The following is a 19,916-nucleotide window of genomic DNA, read 5'->3' on the forward strand; positions in this document are numbered from 1 at the left end:
TGGTATATATGAATAAGATTGGTGTTATGACAGGTCTGTTTATATGTAGGTGAAGTTAGGTTAAGTTAGGTTATGTTAGGTTAGGTTCGGTTATTAAGTTAGGTTAGGTTGGCTTAGATTACGTTAGATTAAGTTAGGTTACGTGAGGTTGGGTTAGGTTAGGATAAGTTAGGTTATGTTGGGTTAGGTTATGTTGGGTTAAGTTAGGTTACGTGATGTTAGGTTAGGTTAGGATAGGTTAGGTTAGGTTGGGTTAGGTTATGTTGGGTTAAGTTAGGTTACGTGAGGTTAGGTTAGGTTAGGATAGGTTAGGTTAGGTTGGGTTAGGTTATGTTAGCTTAAGTTAGGTTACGTGAGGTTAGGTTACTGATGCTAACAAAGTATAATGTGTACCAGTTTTAACACTTATTTCCTCTCAGTTTTAAAAGTTACTGTCTCTGTGTTGCAATAAGGTCACAGAAAACAGGTGATGTCACAATACGCACAACAACCACTGGGGAAAAAATAGCGATCTTTCAAGCACTTTCGGAATAAAGTGAGAAATCACGAAAGTTTTTGGAAGTTCACTATTATTTTCACAGTGGTTGTTCTGAATATTTCCCCTCTGCTTTAACACTTACTGTGAACACTTACTGTGAACACTGTGAACACTTACTGTGAACACTTACTGTGAACACTTACTGTTAACACTTATTGTGAACACTTAAACACAGCAGTGTATGAGGTGTTCACAGATTTCTTGGCTTCATATCAATAAGTATAAATACCTTATATTCTCAGGTTATACTGCAGGTTTATGTATCCTTGCTAGGACCTCGCTTATATTAGTATACTAATCTTATACCATAATTTTAAAGTAGTGGAGTGGTAAGCCAGTGGAAGGCCTCGGTTTGATTACCAAAAGCTCCAACTTCGGGTCATCATATAACTAAAACCCGCGTTAGGAAACAGTCCTATTTCCTGAGAAAACTTACCTAACCTGTCACTTAAATTATTCTGCTCATTTCTGGTTATAATATTACAGAATAGACATAAATACTGCACAATTTGGTGTCTATATTACAGAATAAATATAAATGCTCTGGAAAACGTACAGAGGAGGATGACAAAGATGATCCCATGTATCAGAAATTTTCCCTATGGGGACAGACTGAGGCCCTGAATCTGTACTCTCTAGAAAGGTGTAGAATTAGGGGGGATATGATTGAGGTGTATAAATGGAAAACAGGAATAAATAAAGGGGATGTAAATAACGTGCTAAAATATCTTAAGACAGGACTCGCAGCACTGGTTTCAAGTTGGAAAAAGATGGGTATAGAAGAGAGACTCCCAGTTGCGTGTGAGTTGGACTTGCCTAGCATGTACAAGTAGGCCTACTGCACTGTTTGCTTGTGTAAGCTAGGATAACCCAGAAAGCCATCTTATCAGGGTGTCTGGCTTATTTCCACTTGGATCCCTTAATTCTCTCCCCAGGAGAAGCCTATCTAGGAAGCCTAGCAAGTACTCATGAGTACTTACTAGAAATTACTAGGAAGCCTAGTACTGTGTGAACACTAGGTGAGTACTTACTAGAAAGTTTGGTGCTGTATGAACACTAGGTGAATACTTACTAGAGGTAACTAGGAAGCCTAGTACTATGTGAACACTAGGTGAGTCCTTACTAAAGGGTGCTATGAAGCCTAGTACTATATAAGCACTAGGTAAGCACTCACTGGAGATTACTAGGAAGCCTAGTATAATAAAGACTAGGTAAATACTCACTGGAGATGACTAGGAAGCCTAGTATAGTGAAGACTACTCCCAGGATGACGATAACGATGCCTGAGCCAGTAACACACACCAACACCTGCTTGTTAGCAACATTCTTCCTCCTGACGGAGATCTCTCTCCAGTTGACCATGGGTCGGAAGCCTCCTACCCCACGCTGCGTCCGTTGAACCCCCATCTTCTGACCCTGTGGGAAGCACCAGTAGGAGTTAATGGGGGTGGGGGCAGAGGGGCAATCACCTGTATGGGGTTACAGGGGTTGAATTCCAGCGCCTGACCCCGAATGTTAACTTGCCGCTTGCGCGATTCACTTTCTCCTAGCCTAGTGTTTGTTTGTGTGTGTGTGTACTCACCTAGTTGTGGTTGCAGGGGTCGAGTCACAGCTCCTGGCCCCGCCTCTTCACTGGCCGCTGCTTGGTCATTCTTCCCGCTCCATGAGCTGTATCATACGTCTTCTTAAAGCTATGAATGGATCCTGCCTCCACTACATTACTTCCCAAGCTATTCCGCTTCCTGACTACTCTGTGACTGAAGAAATACTTCCTAACATCCCTGTGGTTCATCTGAGTCTTCAATTCCCAACAGTGACCCCTTGTTGCTGTGTCCCATCTCTGGAACCTCCTGTCTCTGTCCACCTTGTCGATTCCTCTCAGTATTTTATATGTCGTTATCATATCCTCCCTATCTCTCCTGTCTTCCAGTGTTGTCAGGTCGGTTTCTCTTAACCTCGTAGGACATGCATCTTAGCTCCGGGACTAGTCTTGTTGCAAACCTTTGCACTTTCTCTAGTTTCCGTACATGCTTGGCTACGTGTGGGTTCCAAACTGGCGCGGGAAGGAAGGAAAAAAAAAACTGACAGGAAATGGCGGAAATCGTACGCCAAATTCAGTCATTTCTGGAGTGGAACCACAGTCGATGGCCTCCACTCCAAACCAACAGCTACAGATACTAGAGCCGTAAAAAAAAAATCCCCCCCCAGTACCAACAATACCACCAGTCCGATGACATTCTTCTTTGCAAATATACAGGGTCTAAAGCCAGCAACAAACAACAAAATACCTTTCATCCGTGGACTGCTTGCAGAGGCAAATGCAATGTTCGCGGCTTTCACAGAGACCCACATAAAGGATCACTTGGACAACGAAATATGGATCCCAGGTTACAACCTATACAGATGTGACAGAGTGAACAGGCAAAAAAGGGGGGGGGGAGGTTGGCCTGTATATCGCAGTCACTTGTTTGCACAGAACTGCTTAATGTCTCAAATGATGTAGTGGAAGTTTTAGCAGTAAAGATCGAGAACCAAAGCCTAGTCATTGTGGTAGTCTACAAGCCTCCGGATGCAACATCCCAGCAATTCCAGGAACAGCTGTTAAAAATTGACCACTGTCTGGAAAATCTTCCAGCTCCTGCACCCAACATCTTGCTCCTGGGGGATTTCAACTTAAGGCACCTAAAATGGAGGAATATAGCAAATAATGTTGTTGCAGTGATAACACCAGGAGGCAGTTCTGACGAGAACTCACACTCACACGAGCTTTTAAATCTTTGCACAAAATTCAACTTAAACCAGCAAATAATAGAGCCTACTAGACTGGAGAATACACTAGACCTCATCTTCACTAACAATGATGATCTGGTACGAAATGTCACCATATCAAAAACAATATACTCAGATCCCAACATAATTGAGGTTCAGACATGTATGCGCGGAGCCCCAGACCGACATAATGAGATTAGTCACGAGGGAGCATTCACCAAATTCAACTTCAATAACAAGAACATAAACTGGGACCAAGTAAATCAAGTCCTAAACGATATAAGCTGAGAAGATAGACTAAGCAACACAGACCCCAACTTATGGCTAGATTAACTCGGTGGCACTCGATGTATGCTCAAGGCTTATTACTTTAGGAATAAGGAGGAGTAGCTGTAAAATAGAAAGAGACAGGCGCTCCCTCTACAGGCGACAGAAAAGAATAACAGAGCGGCTAAAAGAGGCCAATATATCTGAAATGCGTAGGGAGTCACTGGTCAGAGAAATAGCAAACATCGAACTTAAGCTAAAGGAATCTTATAGGAGTCAGGAATCGCGGGAAGAACTAAAAGCCATAAATGAAATCGAAAGAAACCCAAAGTATTTCTTTTCTTATGCCAAATCAAAGTCGAGAACAACATCCAGTATTGGGCCCCTACTTTAACAAGATGGGTCCTACACAGATGACAGCAAGGAAATGAGTGAGCTACTCAAGTCCCAATATGACTCAGTTTTTAGCAAGCCGCTAACCAGATTGAGAGTCGAAGATCAAAATTAATTTTTTATGAGAGAGCCACAGAATTTGGTTAACACAAGCCTATCTGATATTATCCTGACGCCAAATGACTTCGAACAGGCGATAAATGACATGCCCATGCACTCTGCCCCAGGGCCAGACTCATGGAACTCCGTGTTCATCAAGAACTGCAAGAAGCCCCTATCACGAGCTTTTACCATCCTATGGAGAGGGAGCATGGACACGGGGGTCGTCCCAGTTTCTAAAAACAACAGACATAGCCCCACTCCACAAAGGGGGCAGTAAAGCAATAGCAAAAAACTACAGACCGATAACAATAACATCCCATATCATAAAAATCTTTGAAAGGGTCCTAAGAAGCAAGATCACCACCCATCTAGAAACCCATCAGTTACACAACCCAGGGCAACATAGGTTTAGAGCAGGTCGCTCCTGTCTGTCTCAACTATTGGATCACTACGACAAGGTCCTAGATGCACTAGAAGACAAAAAGAATGCAGATGTAATATATACAGACTTTGCAAAAGCCTTCGACAAGTGTGACCATGGCGTAATAGCGCACAAAATGCTAAAGGAATAACAGGAAAAGTTGGTAGATGGATCTATAATTTCTTCACAAACAGAACACAAAGAGTAGTAGTCAACAGAGTAAAGTCCGAGGCAGCTACGGTGAAAAGCTCTGTTCCACAAGGCACAGTACTCGCTCCCATCTTGTTCCTCATCCTCATATCTGACAGACAAGGATGTCAACCACAGCACCGTGTCTTCCTTTGCAGATGACACCCGAATCTGCATGACAGTGTCTTCCATTGCAGACACTGCAAGACTCCAGGCGGACATCAACCAAATCTTTCAGTGGGCTGCAGAAAACAATATGAAGTTCAACGATGAGAAATTTCAATTACTCCGATATGGTAAACATGAGGAAATTAAAACTTCATCAGAGTACAAAACAAATTCCTTCCACAAATTATATAGAAAAACCAACGTCAAAGACCTAGGAGTGATCATGTCGGAGGATCTCACCTTCAAGGACCATAACATTGTATCAATCGCATCTGCTAGAAAAATGACAGGATGGATAATGAGAACCTTCAATACTAGGGATGCCAAGCCCATGATGACACTCTTCAGGTCGCTTGTTCTATCTAGGCTGGAATATTGCTGCACACTAACAGCACCTTTCAAGGCAGGTGAAATTGCTGACCTAGAAAATGTACAGAGAACCTTCACGGCGCGCATAACGGAGATAAAACACCTCAGTTACTGGGAGCGCTTGAAGTTCCTGAACCTGTATTCCCTGGAACACAGGCGGGAGAGATACATGATTGTATACACTTGGAAAATCCTAGAGGGACTAGTACCGAACTTGCACACGAAAATGACTCACAACGAAAGCAAAAGACTTGGCAGACGATGCAACATCCCCCCAATGAAAAGCAGGGGTGTCACTAGCACGTTAAGAGCCAATACAATAAGTGTCAGGGGCCCGAGACTGTTCAACTGCCTCCCAGTATACATAAGAGGGATTACCAACAGACCCCTGGCAGTCTTCAAGCTGGCACTGGACAAGCACCTAAAGTCGGTTCCTGACCAGCCGGGCTGTGGCTCGTACGTTGGATTGCGTGCAGCCAGCAGTAACAGCCTGGGTGATCAGGCTCTGGTCCACCAGGAGGACTGGTCACAGACCGGGCCGCGGAGGCGTTGACCTCCGGAACTCTCTCCAGGTAAACTCCAATCATACTCCAATATAGGTCTAACGTACACAGTGTACAGGGTCCTGAACGATTCCTTATTAAGATGTCGGAATGCTGTTCTTAGGTTTACTAGGCGCCCATATGCTGCAGCAGTTATTTGGTCGATGTGCGCCTCAGATGTGCCCTGTGTTATACTCACCACAAGATCCTTTTTCTTGAGTGAAGCTTGTAGTCTCTAGCCCCCTAAACTGTACTCCGTCTGTGGTCTTCGTTGCCCTTAACCAATCTTCATGACTTTGCACTTGGAGGGGTTGAACTCCAGGAGCCAGTTTCTAGACCAGGCCTGCAGCCTGTCCGAATCCCTTTGTAGTTCTGCCTGGTCCTCGTCCGACTGAATTCCTCTCATCAACTTCACATCATCTGCAAAGAGGGACACTTTGGTGTCTATTCGTTCCGTCATGTTCACAAATACCAGAAACAGCACCGGTCCTTGGACTGATCCCTGTGGCACCCCGCTCGTCACATGCGCCCACTCTGACACCTCGCCACGTACCAAGACTCGCTGTTGTCTTCCTGACAAGTATTCCCTGATCCATTGTAGTGCCTTCCCTGTTATCCCTGCCTGGTCCTCCAGCTTTTCCAATAATCTCTTGTGTGAAAATGTGTTAAATGACTTCTTACAGTCCAAGAAAATGCAATCTACTCTCTCTCTTTTCTTACTGCTGTCATAGAACTCCAGTAAGTTTGTGACACAGGATTTCCCATCCCTGAAACCGTGCTGGCTGTCGTTGATAAGCTCATCCCTTTCTAGGTGCTCCACCACTCTTCTGATAATCTCCATGACTTTGCATACTATACATGTCAGTGACGCTGGTCTGTAGTTTAATGCTTCGCGTCTGTCTCTTTTTTTAAAAATTGGGACTACATTTGCTGTCTTCCATACCTCAGGTAGTCACCCTGTTTCGATAGATGTGTTAAAGGTTGTTGTTAGGTGTACACAGCGCCTCTGCTCCCTCTCTCAGGACCTGTGGAAAGATGTAATCTGGCCCCATCGCCTTTTAGGTATCTAGCTCGCTTAGCAGGCTCTTCACTTCTTCCTCGGTTCTGTGTATTGTGTCCAGCACTTGATGGTGTACCCCACTTCTCCGTCTTTTTGGAGTCCCTTCTGTCTCCATTATGAACACTTCTTTGAATCTCGTGTTGAGCTCCTCACATACTTCTCGGTCATTTCTTGTGATCCCCCATCTTTCCTTCCTCAGCCTGATTACCTGGTCCTTGACTGTTGTTTTCCTCCTGATGTGGCTGTACAACAACTTTGGGTCGGATTTGGCTTTTGCTGCTATGTTATTTTCATATTGTTGTTGGGCCTCCCTTCTTACCTGTGCATTTTCATTTCTGACTCTACAACTGCTTTCCTTATTCTCCTGGGTCCTTTGCCTTCTGTACTTCTTCTATTCTCTAGCACACTTGGTTTTGGCCTCTCTACACCTATGGGTGAACGAAGGGCTCAGCCTGGCTTTCTCGTTATTTCTGTTACCCTTGGGTACAAACTTCTCCTCAGCTTCCTTGCATATTGTTGTCACATATTCCATCATCGTGTTTACTGACTTCCCTGCCAGTTCTCTGTTCCACTGAACCCCGTGCAGAAAATTCTTCATGCCTGCGTAGTCCTCTCTCTTGTAGTTTGGTTTCATTCGTCCAGCACTTCCTGCTTCCCTCTCCACTTGTAACTCTACTATGTATTCGAAGCTCAGAACCATGTGGTCACTGGCTCCGAGGGGTCTTTCATATGTGATGTCCTCAATATGTGTACTACTCAAAGTGAATACTAGGTCCAGTCTCGCTGGTTCATCCTCTCTTCTCTCTCTGGTAGTGTCCCTTACGTGTTTGTACATGAGGTTTTTTCAGTACCGCCTCCATCATCTTAGCCCTCCCCTCCACGTTTCTTGGCCCCCATGTGTCTCCAAGTTCTCCCAGTCAATTTCCTTGTGGTTGAAGTCACCCATGATCAGCAGCTTTGCCCTGCTTGCATGAGCCCTTCTGGCCACCTCAGCTAGTGTGTCAACCATTGCTCTGTTACTCTCATTATACTCTTGCCTTGGCCTCCTGCTGTTCTGTGGTGAGTTATACATCACTGCAATTTCCATCTTGGGACTTCCAGACTGAAGTGTTCCTATTATGTAATCTCTTGCTTCTTCTCTGTCTCCTCTCTCCAGCTCATCAGAATCCCATCGGTTTTTGATGAGCAATGCCACTCTTTCATCCCTTTTCTTCCTTCTGTCTTTCCTCAAGATCTGATATCCCATTGGAAAGATGGTATCTGTTATCATTCCTGTGAGCTTGGTTTCTGTGAGAGCTATGATGTCCGGTGATGCCTCTTTGACTCTTTCATGCCACTCCCACTTATTCAATATTCCATTAGCATTGGTGTACCATACTTTCAGTTTCCTCTCCAACACTTTGTTTTGGGGGTCTATGAGGGTGTGGGACCTGGCAGTGTGCTGTGGGATTCTACAACGTAGTGTGGGGTGGAAGATGTATGTGTGGATTGTGGTTTGTGTTGGGATAGCATGTTTGGTTGTGAGGTTCTGAGGGTGGTTCTGTGTGTGCTTGCACTTGTTGCTCTGCCCTGCTCTGGGTGTCCTCTGCTGATTCAGTCCTTGTCTCTCTTCCTAGCCCCTTCTTCCTCTGTGTCCTTTCCCTTAGCTGCTGTCATTCTGTTTTTGTTGTGTCTCGGTCTAGGAACATCCTCTTCTATGTTGACAATTCCTTCAGCTGTGGTTTCTCTTGCAGGATCCTGTTTCGCAGTTTCTGTCTTGAAAATCAGCTTGACTGGCCGATTCCTTATCTTTAAGTACCCCCTATTCTCTGAAAATTTACTCGCTCAGTCATGTCCTCTTCGCCTGTTTCTTTGATGTTTTCAATCTCCTGTTTCTCTTCTTGCCGTCTTTCATTGTGTGGCCTTCCCTCTTTCTCCTGAAACCCATGAATAAACATTGACTTCTCCCTCTCCTCCTCCTCCTCCTCCTCTGTGTCTCTGGTTCTCGTTTGTACATGGCCATTTTATCCCTTATTTTTTTCCTGTAGCTCTTCGTGGCATGGTCGTGCCTCTGCATGTGACCTATCCCCCTCTCCACCCTCACCCGCCTCAGGGGTCGATTCATAGATCCTGACCCCGTCTCTTCTCTGGTCGCTACTAAATCCACTCTCCCTGCTCCATGAGCTTTATCATACCTCTACTTAAAGCTGTATGTGTGTGTGTGTGTGTGTGTGTGTGTGTGTGTGTGTGTGTGTGTGTGTGTGTGTGTGTGTGTGTTTATATGACACTAGTGATTTGGAACATGCCTGAGAGAAAATGTTATCCTCTTTCATCACTCTGGATTGAACTCGGACTTTTGAGTTGTAAGCTCAACAAGCTATCACTGAGATACACTAACTCGACCACATAGGTGATTTAAGTAACTTAACTCTACACAACAGAAGCACTAGAGAGATGAATATGAGGTAGTCAGTCCCTCAGCATTGAAGAAGTAATTCTGAGGGGGGTCAGTCACGCAGCCCTGAAGAAGAATTCTAAGGATGTCAGTCCCTCAACCTTGAAGAACAATTCTGAGGTGGTCAGAAGAAGAATTTTGATGCTGTCAGTCACTCAGCCTTGAAGAATTCTGAGGAGGTCATTCCCTCAGCCTTGAAAAGTGTTGAGCTCTATATCATGGATCATTGTGAAGCCTAGTAAGTAGTTCTAAGGTAAGTGAGAGAGGGGAAGTGAAGCAAGCAAAGAATAACACAACAACAGTGGAGCCTTGATGGTGATGCTGGGACCACACAGCTAAACCTTAACACAATAACAACAACAGTGGAGCCTTGATGGTAGTGCTGGGACCACACAGCTAAAACTTAACACAATAACAACAACAGTGGAGCCTTGATGGTAGTGCTGGGACCACACAGCTAAAACTTAACACAATAACAACAACAGTGGAGCCTTGATGGTAGTGCTGGGACCACACAGCTAAAACTTAACACAATAACAACAACAACAGTGGACTACACAGCTAGAACTTAACAACAGTAGAGCCTTGATGGTGATGCTGGGGACTACATAGCTAGAACTTAACACAACAACAACAACAGTGGAGCCTTGATGGCGGTGCTGGGACTACACAGCTAGAACTTAACACAACAACAACAACAGTGGAGCCTTGATGGCGGTGCTGGGACTACACAGCTAGAACTTAACACAACAACAACAACAGTGGAGCCTTGATGGTGGTGTTGGGACCACAGGCAGGCATATTTCAGTTTACTGTGACAACTGGAATAACCGTTCTTGAATTTCCTAAATACTTGGCTTGTTAGGTACATGAGTGTTGCGTAGTTACTAAAGTCATTCATGAATTGTTTGACAAAGTTTTAGATTCGTAGTGTAAAGTTGTACGGGATAGGAGAAGTGTATCTGACAGATCCATTACAGAGTGGGAGGTGAAATTCCTTGGTGAATTTAGTGTTCTTGTTCACAGGTAACAGGAGGCTTGGTCACAGACCCGGCCGAGGGGACGTTCACCCCCTAAATCCTCTCCAGGTGTTGTGAAGAGTTAAGATTCTGAGAGGTTACGTCGGAGGTGAAATTCTTGAGGTCAAGTTCTTGGAGTTGTGAGTCTTCATCTCCAGGAGGAGCAGCAGTTGGTGTACGAGTGGTAGCAGGTGGTTCATGGGTGGCTTGGGTAGCAGGTGTGTCAAGGATGGCTTGGGTAGCAGGTCTGTCAAGGATGGCTTGGGAAGCAGGTGATTCAGGGGTGGCTTGGGTAGCAGGTATGTCAAGGCTGGCTTGGGTAGCAGGTGTGTCAAGGACGGCTTGGGAAGCAGGTAGTTCAGGGGTGGCTTGGGTAGCAGGTATGTCAAGGATGGCTTGGGAAGCAGGTGATTCAGAGGTGGCTTGGGTAGCAGGTGTGTCAAGGTTGGCTTGGGTAGCAGGTGTGTCAAGGACGGCTTGGGTAGCAGGTAGTTCAGGGGTGGCTTGGGTAGCAGGTGTGTCAAGGATGGCTTGGGTAGCAGGTCTGTCAAGGATGGCTTGGGAAGCAGGTGATTCAGGGGTGGCTTGGGTAGCAGGTGTGTCAAGGATGGCTTTGGTAGCAGGTGTGTCAAAGATGGCTTGGGTAGCAGGTGTGTCAAGGATGGCTTGAGTAGCAGGTGTGTCAAGGATGGCTTGGGTACCAGGTAGTTCAGGGGTGGCTTGGGTAGCAGGTATGCCAAGGATGGCTTGGGAAGCAGGTGATTCAGAGGTGGCTTGGGTAGCAGGTGTGTTAAGGATGGCTTGGGTAGCAGGTCTGTCAAGGATGGCTTGGGAAGCAGGTGATTCAGGGGTGGCTTGGGTAGCAGGTGTGTCAAGGATGGCTTTGGTAGCAGGTGTGTCAAAGATGGCTTGGGTAGCAGGTGTGTCAAGGATGGCTTGGGTAGCAGGTGTGTCAAGGATGGCTTGAGTAGCAGGTGTGTCAAGGATGGCTTGGGTAGCAGGTGTGTCAAGGATGGTTTGGGTAGCAGGTGTGTCAATAATGGCTTGGGTAGCAGGTGTGTCAAAGATGGCTTGAGTAGCAGGTGTGTCAAGGATGGCTTGGGTAGCAGGTGTGTCAAGGATGGCTTGGGTAGCAGGTGTGTCAAGGATGACTTGGGTAGCATGTGTGTCAAGGATGGCTTGGTTAGCAGGTGTGTCAAGGATGGCTTGGGTAGCAGGTGTGTCAAGGTTGGCTTGGGTAGCAGGTGCGTCAATGATGGCTTGGATAGCAGGTGTGTCAAGGATGGCTTGGATAGTAGGTGTGTCAGGAATGGCTTGGGTAGCAGGTGTGTCAAGGATGGTTTGGGTAGCAGGTGTGTCAAGGATAGCTTGGGTAGCAGGTGGGTGAAGGATTGCTTGGGTAGCAGGTGTGTCAAGGATGGCTTGGGTAGCATGTGGGTGAAGACTTGGGTAGCAGGTGTGCCAAGGATGGCTTGGGTAGCAGGTGTGTCAAGGATGGCTTGGGTAGCAGGTGTGTCAGGAATGATTTGGGTAGCAGGTGTGTCAAGGATGGCTTGGGTAGCAGGTGTGTCAAGGATGGCTTGGGTAGCAGATGCGTCAGGGATGGCTTTGGTAGCAGGTGTGTCAAGGATGGCTTGGGTAGCAGGTGTGTCAAGGATGGTTTGGGTAACAGGTGTGTCAAGGATGGTTTGGGTAGCAGGTGTGTCAAGGATGGCTTGGGTAGCAGGTGTGTCAAGGATGGATTGGGTAGCAGGTGTGTCAAGGATGGCTTGGGTAGCAGGTGTGTCAAGGATGGCTTGGGTAGCAGGTGTGTCAAGGATGGCTTGGGTAGCAGGTGTGTCAAGGATGGCTTGGGTAGCAGGTGTGTCAAGGATGGGTTGGGTATCAGGTGTGTCAAGGATGGCTTGGGTAGCAGGTGTGTCAAGGATAGCTTGGGTAGCAGGTGTGTCAAGGATGACTTGGGTAGCAGGTGTGTCAAGGATGGCTTGGGTAGCAGGTGTGTCAAGGAAGGCTTGGGTAGCAGGTGTGTCAAGGATGACTTGGGTAGCAGGTGTGTCAAGGATGGCTTGGGTAGCAGGTGTGTCAAGGATGTCTTGGGTAGCAGGTGTGTCAAGGATGGCTTGGATAGCAGGTGTGTCAAGGATGACTTGGGTAGCAGGTGTGTCAAGGATGGCTTGGGTAGCAGGTGGTTGAAGGATGACTTGGGTAGCAGGTGGGTGAAGGATGACTTGGGTAGCAGGTGTGTCAAGGATGACTTGGGTAGCAGGTGTGTCAAGGATGACTTGGGTAGCAGGTGTGTCAAGGATGACTTGGGTAGCAGGTGTGTCAAGGATGACTTGGGTAGCAGGTGTGTCAAGGATAACTTGGGTAGCAGGTGTGTCAAGGATTACTTGGGTAGCAGGTGGGTGAAGAATAACTTGGGTAGCAGGTGTGTCAAGGATGACTTGGGTAGCAGGTGGGTGAAGGATGACTTGGGTAGCAGGTGGGTGAAGGATGACTTGGGTAGCAGGTGGGTGAAGGATGACTTGGGTAGCAGGTGTGTCAAGGATTACTTGGGTAGCAGGTGGGTGAAGGATGACTTGGGTAGCAGGTGTGTCAAGGATTACTTGGGTAGCAGGTGTGTCAAGGATTACTTGGGTAGCAGGTGGGTGAAGGATGACTTGGGTAGCAGGTGGGTGAAGGATGACTTGGGTAGCAGGTGGGTGAAGGATGACTTGGGTAGCAGGTGGGTGAAGGATGACTTGGGTAGCAGGTGGGTGAAGGATGACTTGGGTAGCAGGTGTGTCAAGGATGACTTGGGTAGCAGGTGGGTGAAGGATGACTTGGGTAGCAGGTGGGTGAAGGATGACTTGGGTAGCAGGTGGGTGAAGGATGACTTGGGTAGCAGGTGGGTGAAGGATGACTTGGGTAGCAGGTGGGTGAAGGATGACTTGGGTAGCAGGTGGGTGAAGGATGACTTGGGTAGCAGGTGGGTGAAGGATGACTTGGGTAGCAGGTGGGTGAAGGATGACTTGGGTAGCAGGTGGGTGAAGGATGACTTGGGTAGCAGGTGGGTGAAGGATGACTTGGGTAGCAGGTGTGTCAAGGATGACTTGGGTAGCTCATCATTCTTATGCTGATCATTCTAGTATTATTCTTGTGCTGATCATTCTTGACCAACAAGTTTAAGACACTTGTACTAAATTTAGGAATCTTTGCTGAGGAGACGTTTCGCCACACAGTGGCTTCATCAGTCCAAAAAAGATGGATGGAAGAAGAGGAGTAATCTGAGGTAATCAGTCCTTCAGCTTGGAGGGAAAGGAGCCACTTGGGAACGTTCATAGTGGAGGTGGTGAGGAAACTGTACGTAGAAGTGAGGAGGCTGGAGACTTGTCAGCAGAGTGGTCGCTAGGAGTGTTCCGTGGCTTGGTTGACAGCGCTCTGGCCTCACACACTGAGTGTTCCTGGTTCACTAGCCGGGCGGGTGGGAACATAGGGCGTGTTTCCTTACATTTGCTGCCCTTGTTCACCTAGCAGTAAGTAGGTACCTGAGTGTTAGTCACGTTACATCTACTGTCCCTGTTCACCTAGCAATAAGTAGGTACCTGGGTGTTAGTCACCTTACATCTGCTGTCCCTGTTCACCTAGCAGTAAATAGGTACCTGGGTGTTAGTCACTTTACACCTGCTCTCACTGTTCACCTAGCAGTAAGTAGGTACCTGGGTGTTAATCACCTTACATCTGCTGTCCCTATTCACCTAGCAGTAACGAGGCACCTGGGTGCTAGTCACTTTACACCTGCTCTTACTGTTCACCTAGCAGTAAGTAGGTACTTGGCTGGTGGTTGACTGTGTGGGTGGCATCCTGGGGGATAACACTGAAGTCCCACAGAGGAAATATGACAGGTTGGGGGACTGACCACCTCATTATAATTATTCAAGGCTGAGGGACTGACCACACATACACACAGGGACTGACCACACACACACACAGGGACTGACCACACACACACACAGGGACTGACCACACACACACACAGGGACTGACCACACACACACACAGGGACTGACCACACACACACACACAGGGGCCAGGAGCTAGGACTCGACCCCTGCAACCACAAATAGGTGAGTACAGGGATTGACCACACACACACACAGGGACTGACCACACACACACACACACACACACACACACACACACACACACACTGACCACACACACACACACACACACACACACACACACACACACACAGGGACGGACCACACACACACACACACACAGGGACTAACCACACACACACACAGGGACTGACCACACACACACACACAGGGACTGACCACACACACACACACACACACACACACACACACACACACACACAGGGACTGACCACACACACACACACACACAGGGACTGACCACACACACACACACACACACACACACACACACACACAGGGACTGACCACACACACACACACACAGGGACTGACCACACACACACACAGGGACTGACCACACACACACACAGGGGTTCTTACCGCAACATTCTTTACAAGGCAGGGATTAATGTAAATTTTGAGTGTATATACACTAAGTATATAGATTCTGTGTACTTGGTTCTTTAATGGGGTTTAAAGGGTGTGGACAATAAAAACAGTGTCATCGGTCAGAATGTTAAAGTTACTGCTGACTGCCCGGTCTTACATTGTTAGTAACACATGGCGCTGTTGAAGTGACCTCTGAGGGTGTTGGAGCCTGAGTGAGGCTCCACTGTGACCTCTGAGGGTGGTGGTGTTGGAGCCTGAGTGAGGCTCCACTGTGACCTCTGAGGGTGGTGGTGTTGGAGCCTGAGTGAGGCTCCACTGTGACCTCTGAGGGTGGTGGTGTTGGAGCCTGAGTGAGGCTCCACTGTGACCTCTGAGGGTGGTGGTGTTGGAGCCTGAGTGAGGCTCCACTGTGACCTCTGAGGGTGGTGGTGTTGGAGCCTGAGTGAGGCTCTACTGTGACCTCTGAGGGTGTTGGAGCCTGAGTGAGGCTCCACTGTGACCTCTGAGGTGGTGGAGCCTGAGTGAGGCTCCACTGTGACCTCTGAGGGTGGTGGAGCCTGAGTGAGGCTCCACTGTGACCTCTGAGGGTGGTGGAGCCTGAGTGAGGCTCCACTGTGACCTCTGAGCGTGGTGGTGTTGGAGCCTGAGTGAGGCTCCACTGTGACCTCTGAGAGTGGTGGTGTTGGAGCCTGAGTGAGGCTCCACTGTGACCTCTGAGGGTGGTGGAGCCTGAGTGAGGCTCCACTGTGACCTCTGAGGGTGGTGGAGCCTGAGTGAGGCTCCACTGTGACCTCTGAGGGTGGTGGTGTTGGAGCCTGAGGCTCCACTGTGACCTCTGAGGGTGGTGGAGCCTGAGTGAGGCTCCACTGTGACCTCTGAAGGGTGGTGGAGGGTGAGTGAGGCTCCACTGTGACCTCTGAGGGTGGTGGTGTTGGAGGGTGAGTGAGGCTCCACTGTGACCTCTGAGGGTGGTGGTGTTGGAGCCTGAGTGAGGCTCTACTGTGACCTCTGAGGGTGGTGGTGTTGGAGGGTGAGTGAGGCTCCACTGTGACCTCTGAGGGTGGTGGTGTTGGAGCGTGAGGCTCCACTGTGACCTCTGAGGGTGGTGGTGTTGGAGCCTGAGTGAGGCTCCACTGTGACCTCTGAGGGTGGTGGTGTTGGAGCCTGAGTGAGGCTCCACTGTGACCTCTGAGGGTGGTGGTGTTGGAGGGTGAGTGAGGCTCCACTGTGACCTCTGAGGGTGGTGGTGTTGGAGCGTGAGTGAGGCTCTACTGTGACCTCTGAGGGTGGTGGTGTTGGAGCCTGAGTGAGGCTCCACTGTGACCTCTGAGGGTGGTGGTGTTGGAGGGTGAGGCTCCACTGTGACCTCTGAGGGTGGTGGTGTTGGAGCGTGAGTGAGGCTCCACTGTGACCTCTGGGGTGGTGGGGTTGGAGCCTAAGTGAGGCTCCACTGTGACCTCTGAGGGTGGTGGTGTTGGAGCCTGAGTGAGGCTCCACTGTGACCTCTGAGGGTGGTGGTGTTGGAGCCTGAGTGAGGCTCCACTGTGAGCTCTGAGAGTGGTGGTGTTGGAGCCTGAGTGAGGCTCCACTGTGACCTCTGAGGGTGGTGGTGTTGGAGCCTGAGTGAGGCTCCACTGTGAGCTCTGAGAGTGGTGGTGTTGGAGCCTGAGTGAGGCTCCACTGTGACCTCTGAGGGTGGTGGTGTTGGAGGGTGAGTGAGGCTCCACTGTGACCTCTGAGGGTGGTGGTGTTGGAGCCTGAGTGAGGCTCCACTGTGACCTCTGAGGTGGGTGGTGTTGGAGCCTGAGTGAGGCTCCACTGTGACCTCTGAGAGTGGTGGTGTTGGAGCCTGAGTGAGGCTCCACTGTGAGCTCTGAGGTGGGTGGTGTTAGAGCATGAGTGAGGCTCCACTGTAAGCACCGAGGGTGGTAGTGTTGGAGCGTGAGTGAGGCTCCACTGTGAGCTCTGAGTGTGGTGGTGTTGGAGGGTGAGTGAGGCTCCACTGTGACCTCTGAGGGTGGTGGTGTTGGAGGGTGAGTGAGGCTCCACTGTGACCTCTGAGGTTGGTGGTGTTGGAGCCTGTGTGAGGCTCCACTGTGACCTCTGAGGGTGGTGGTGTTGGAGCCTGAGTGAGGCTCCACTGTGAGCTCTGATGGTGGTGGTGTTGGAGCCTGAGTGAGGCTCCACTGTGAGCTCTGAGGTGGGTGTGTTAGAGCATGAGTGAGGCTCCACTGTGAGCTCTGAGTGTGGTGGTGTAACAGTGTGTAAGGCTCCACTGTGAGCTCTGAGTGTGGTGGTGTAACAGTGTGTGAGGCTCCACTGTGAGCTCTGAGTGTGGTGGTGTAACAGTGTGTGAGGCTCCACTGTGAGCTCTGAGTGTGGTGGTGTAACAGTGTGTGAGGCTCCACTGTGAGCTCTGAGTGTGGTGGTGTGTGTGAGGCTCCACTGTGAGCTCTGAGTGTGGTGGTGTAACAGTGTGTGAGGCTCCACGTAGTCGATACCACGAGATTTCCGCCTGGCTTGGTACACACAGCACCTGGCTTGGTACACACAAAGCACGTGGCTTGGTATACACAGCACCTGGCTTGGTACACACACAGCACCTGGCTTCGTATAAACAGCACCTGGAATGGTACACACAGCACCTGGCTTGGTACACACACAGCACCTGGCTTAGTATACACAGCACCTGGCTTGGTACACACAGCACCTGGCTTGGTACACACACAGCACCTGGCTTCGTATAAACAGCACCTGGAATGGTACACACACAGCACCTGGCTTGGTATACACAGCACCTGGCTTGGTATACAGACAGCAACTGGCTTGGTATACACAGCACCTGGCTTGGTATACACAGCACCTGGCTTGGTATACAGACAGCACCTGGCTTGGTATACACACAGCAACTGGCTTGGTATACACAGCACCTGGCTTTGTATACACAGCACCTGGCTTGGTATACAGACAGCAGCTGGCTTGGTATACACAGCACCTGGCTTGGTACACACAGCACTTGGCTTTGTACACACATCACCTGGCTTGGTACACACGACACACCTGGCTTGGTACACACAGCATCTTGCTTGGTACACACAACACCTGGATTGGTACACACAGCACTTGGCTTGGTACACACAACACCTGGCTTGGTACACACAGCACCTGGCTTGGTACACACAGCATCTGGCTTGGTACACACAACACCTGGTTTGGTACACAACACCTGGCTTGGTACACACAGCACCTGGCTTGGTACACACAGCACTTGGCTTGGTACACACAGCATCTGGCTTGGTACACACGAAACCTGGCTTGGTACACATAACACCTGGCATGGTACACACAGCACCTGGCTTGGTACACACACCACCTCTCTTGGTACTGAACAACTGGCTTGATACACACAACACTTGACTTGGTACACACTGCACCTGGCTTGGTACACACTGCACCTGGCTTGGTAAACACTGCACCTGGCTTGGCACACACAACACCTGACTTGGTATACATGTCTTGGCACACACAACACATGGCTTTAGACACACAACACCTGGCTTGGTACACACAGCATCTGTCTTGGCACACACAACACATGGCTTGGTACACACAACACCTGGCTTGGTACACATAGCATCTGTCTTGGCACACACAACACATGGCTTGGCACACACAACACATGGCTTGGCACACACAACACATGGCTTTGCACACACAACACCTGGCTTGGTACACACAACACCTGGCTTGGTGCACATAGCATTTGTCTTGGCACACACAACACATGGCTTGGGACACACAACACCTGGCTTGGTGCACATAGAATTTGTCTTGGCACACACAACACATGGCTTGGCACACACAACACATGGCTTGGCACACACAACACCTGGCTTGGTACACACAACACATCGCTTGGGATACACAACACATGGCTTGGGACACACAACACCTGGCTTGGTGCACATAGCATTTGTCTTGGCACACACAACACATGGCTTGGGACACACAACACCTGGCTTGGTGCACATAGCATTTGTCTTGGCACACACAACACCTGGCTTGGGACACACAACACCTGGCTTGGGGCACACAACACCTGGCTTGGGACACAACACCTGGCTTGGAACACACAACACCTGGCTTGGGACACACAACACCTGGCTTGGAACACACAACACCTGGCTTGGAACACACAACACCTGGCTTGGGACACACAACATCTGGCTTGGAACACACAACACCTGGCTTGGAACACACAACACCTGGCTTGGGACACACAACACCTGGCTTGGAACACACAACACCTGGCTTGGAACACACAACACCTGGCTTGGGACACACAACATCTGGCTTGGAACACACAACACCTGGCTTGGAACACACAACACCTGGCTTGGGACACACAACACCTGGCTTGGAACACACAACACCTGGCTTGGAACACACAACACCTGGCTTGGGACACACAACACCTGGCTTGGAACACACAACATCTGGCTTGGGACACAGAACACCTGGCTTGGGACACACAACACCTGGCTTGGAACACACAACACCTGGCTTGGGACACACAACACCTGGCTTGGGACACACAACACCTGGCTTGGGACAAACAACACCTGGCTTGGGACACACAACACCTGGCTTGAGACACACAACACCTGGCTTGGGACACACAACACCTGGCTTGGAACACACAACACCTGGCTTGGGACACAGAACACCTGGCTTGGGACACACAACACCTGGCTTGGAACACACAACACCTGGCTTGGGACACACAACACCTGGCTTGGGACACACAACACCTGGCTTGGGACACACAACACCTGGCTTGGAACACACAACACCTGGCTTGGGACACACAACACCTGGCTTGGGACACACAACACCTGGCTTGGGACACACAACACCTGGCTTGGGACACACAACACCTGGCTTGGAACACACAACACCTGGCTTGGGACACACAACACCTGGCTTGGGACACACAACACCTGGCTTGGGACACACAACACCTGGCTTGGGACACACAACACCTGGCTTGGAACACACAACACCTGGCTTGGGACACACAACACCTGGCTTGGGACACACAACACCTGGC

General features: G+C 49.2%; 1 protein-coding gene across 1 annotated transcript in view; it reads right to left on the bottom strand.

Annotated features, from left to right (window-relative positions):
* The window catches only part of LOC128699782 (uncharacterized), a 209,340-nt gene that overhangs the window by 170,020 nt on the left and 19,404 nt on the right, over window positions 1-19,916 (bottom strand). Inside the window, exon 2 of the mRNA XM_070102258.1 lies at window positions 1,762-1,954. Coding sequence (XP_069958359.1) covers window positions 1,762-1,945 — 184 coding nt within the window. The 5' untranslated portion in view covers window positions 1,946-1,954. The remainder of the gene's footprint in view (window positions 1-1,761; window positions 1,955-19,916) is intronic.

This window comes from Cherax quadricarinatus, chromosome 81 (assembly GCF_038502225.1).
Source record: "Cherax quadricarinatus isolate ZL_2023a chromosome 81, ASM3850222v1, whole genome shotgun sequence".
NCBI classification, from domain to species: domain Eukaryota; kingdom Metazoa; phylum Arthropoda; class Malacostraca; order Decapoda; family Parastacidae; genus Cherax; species Cherax quadricarinatus.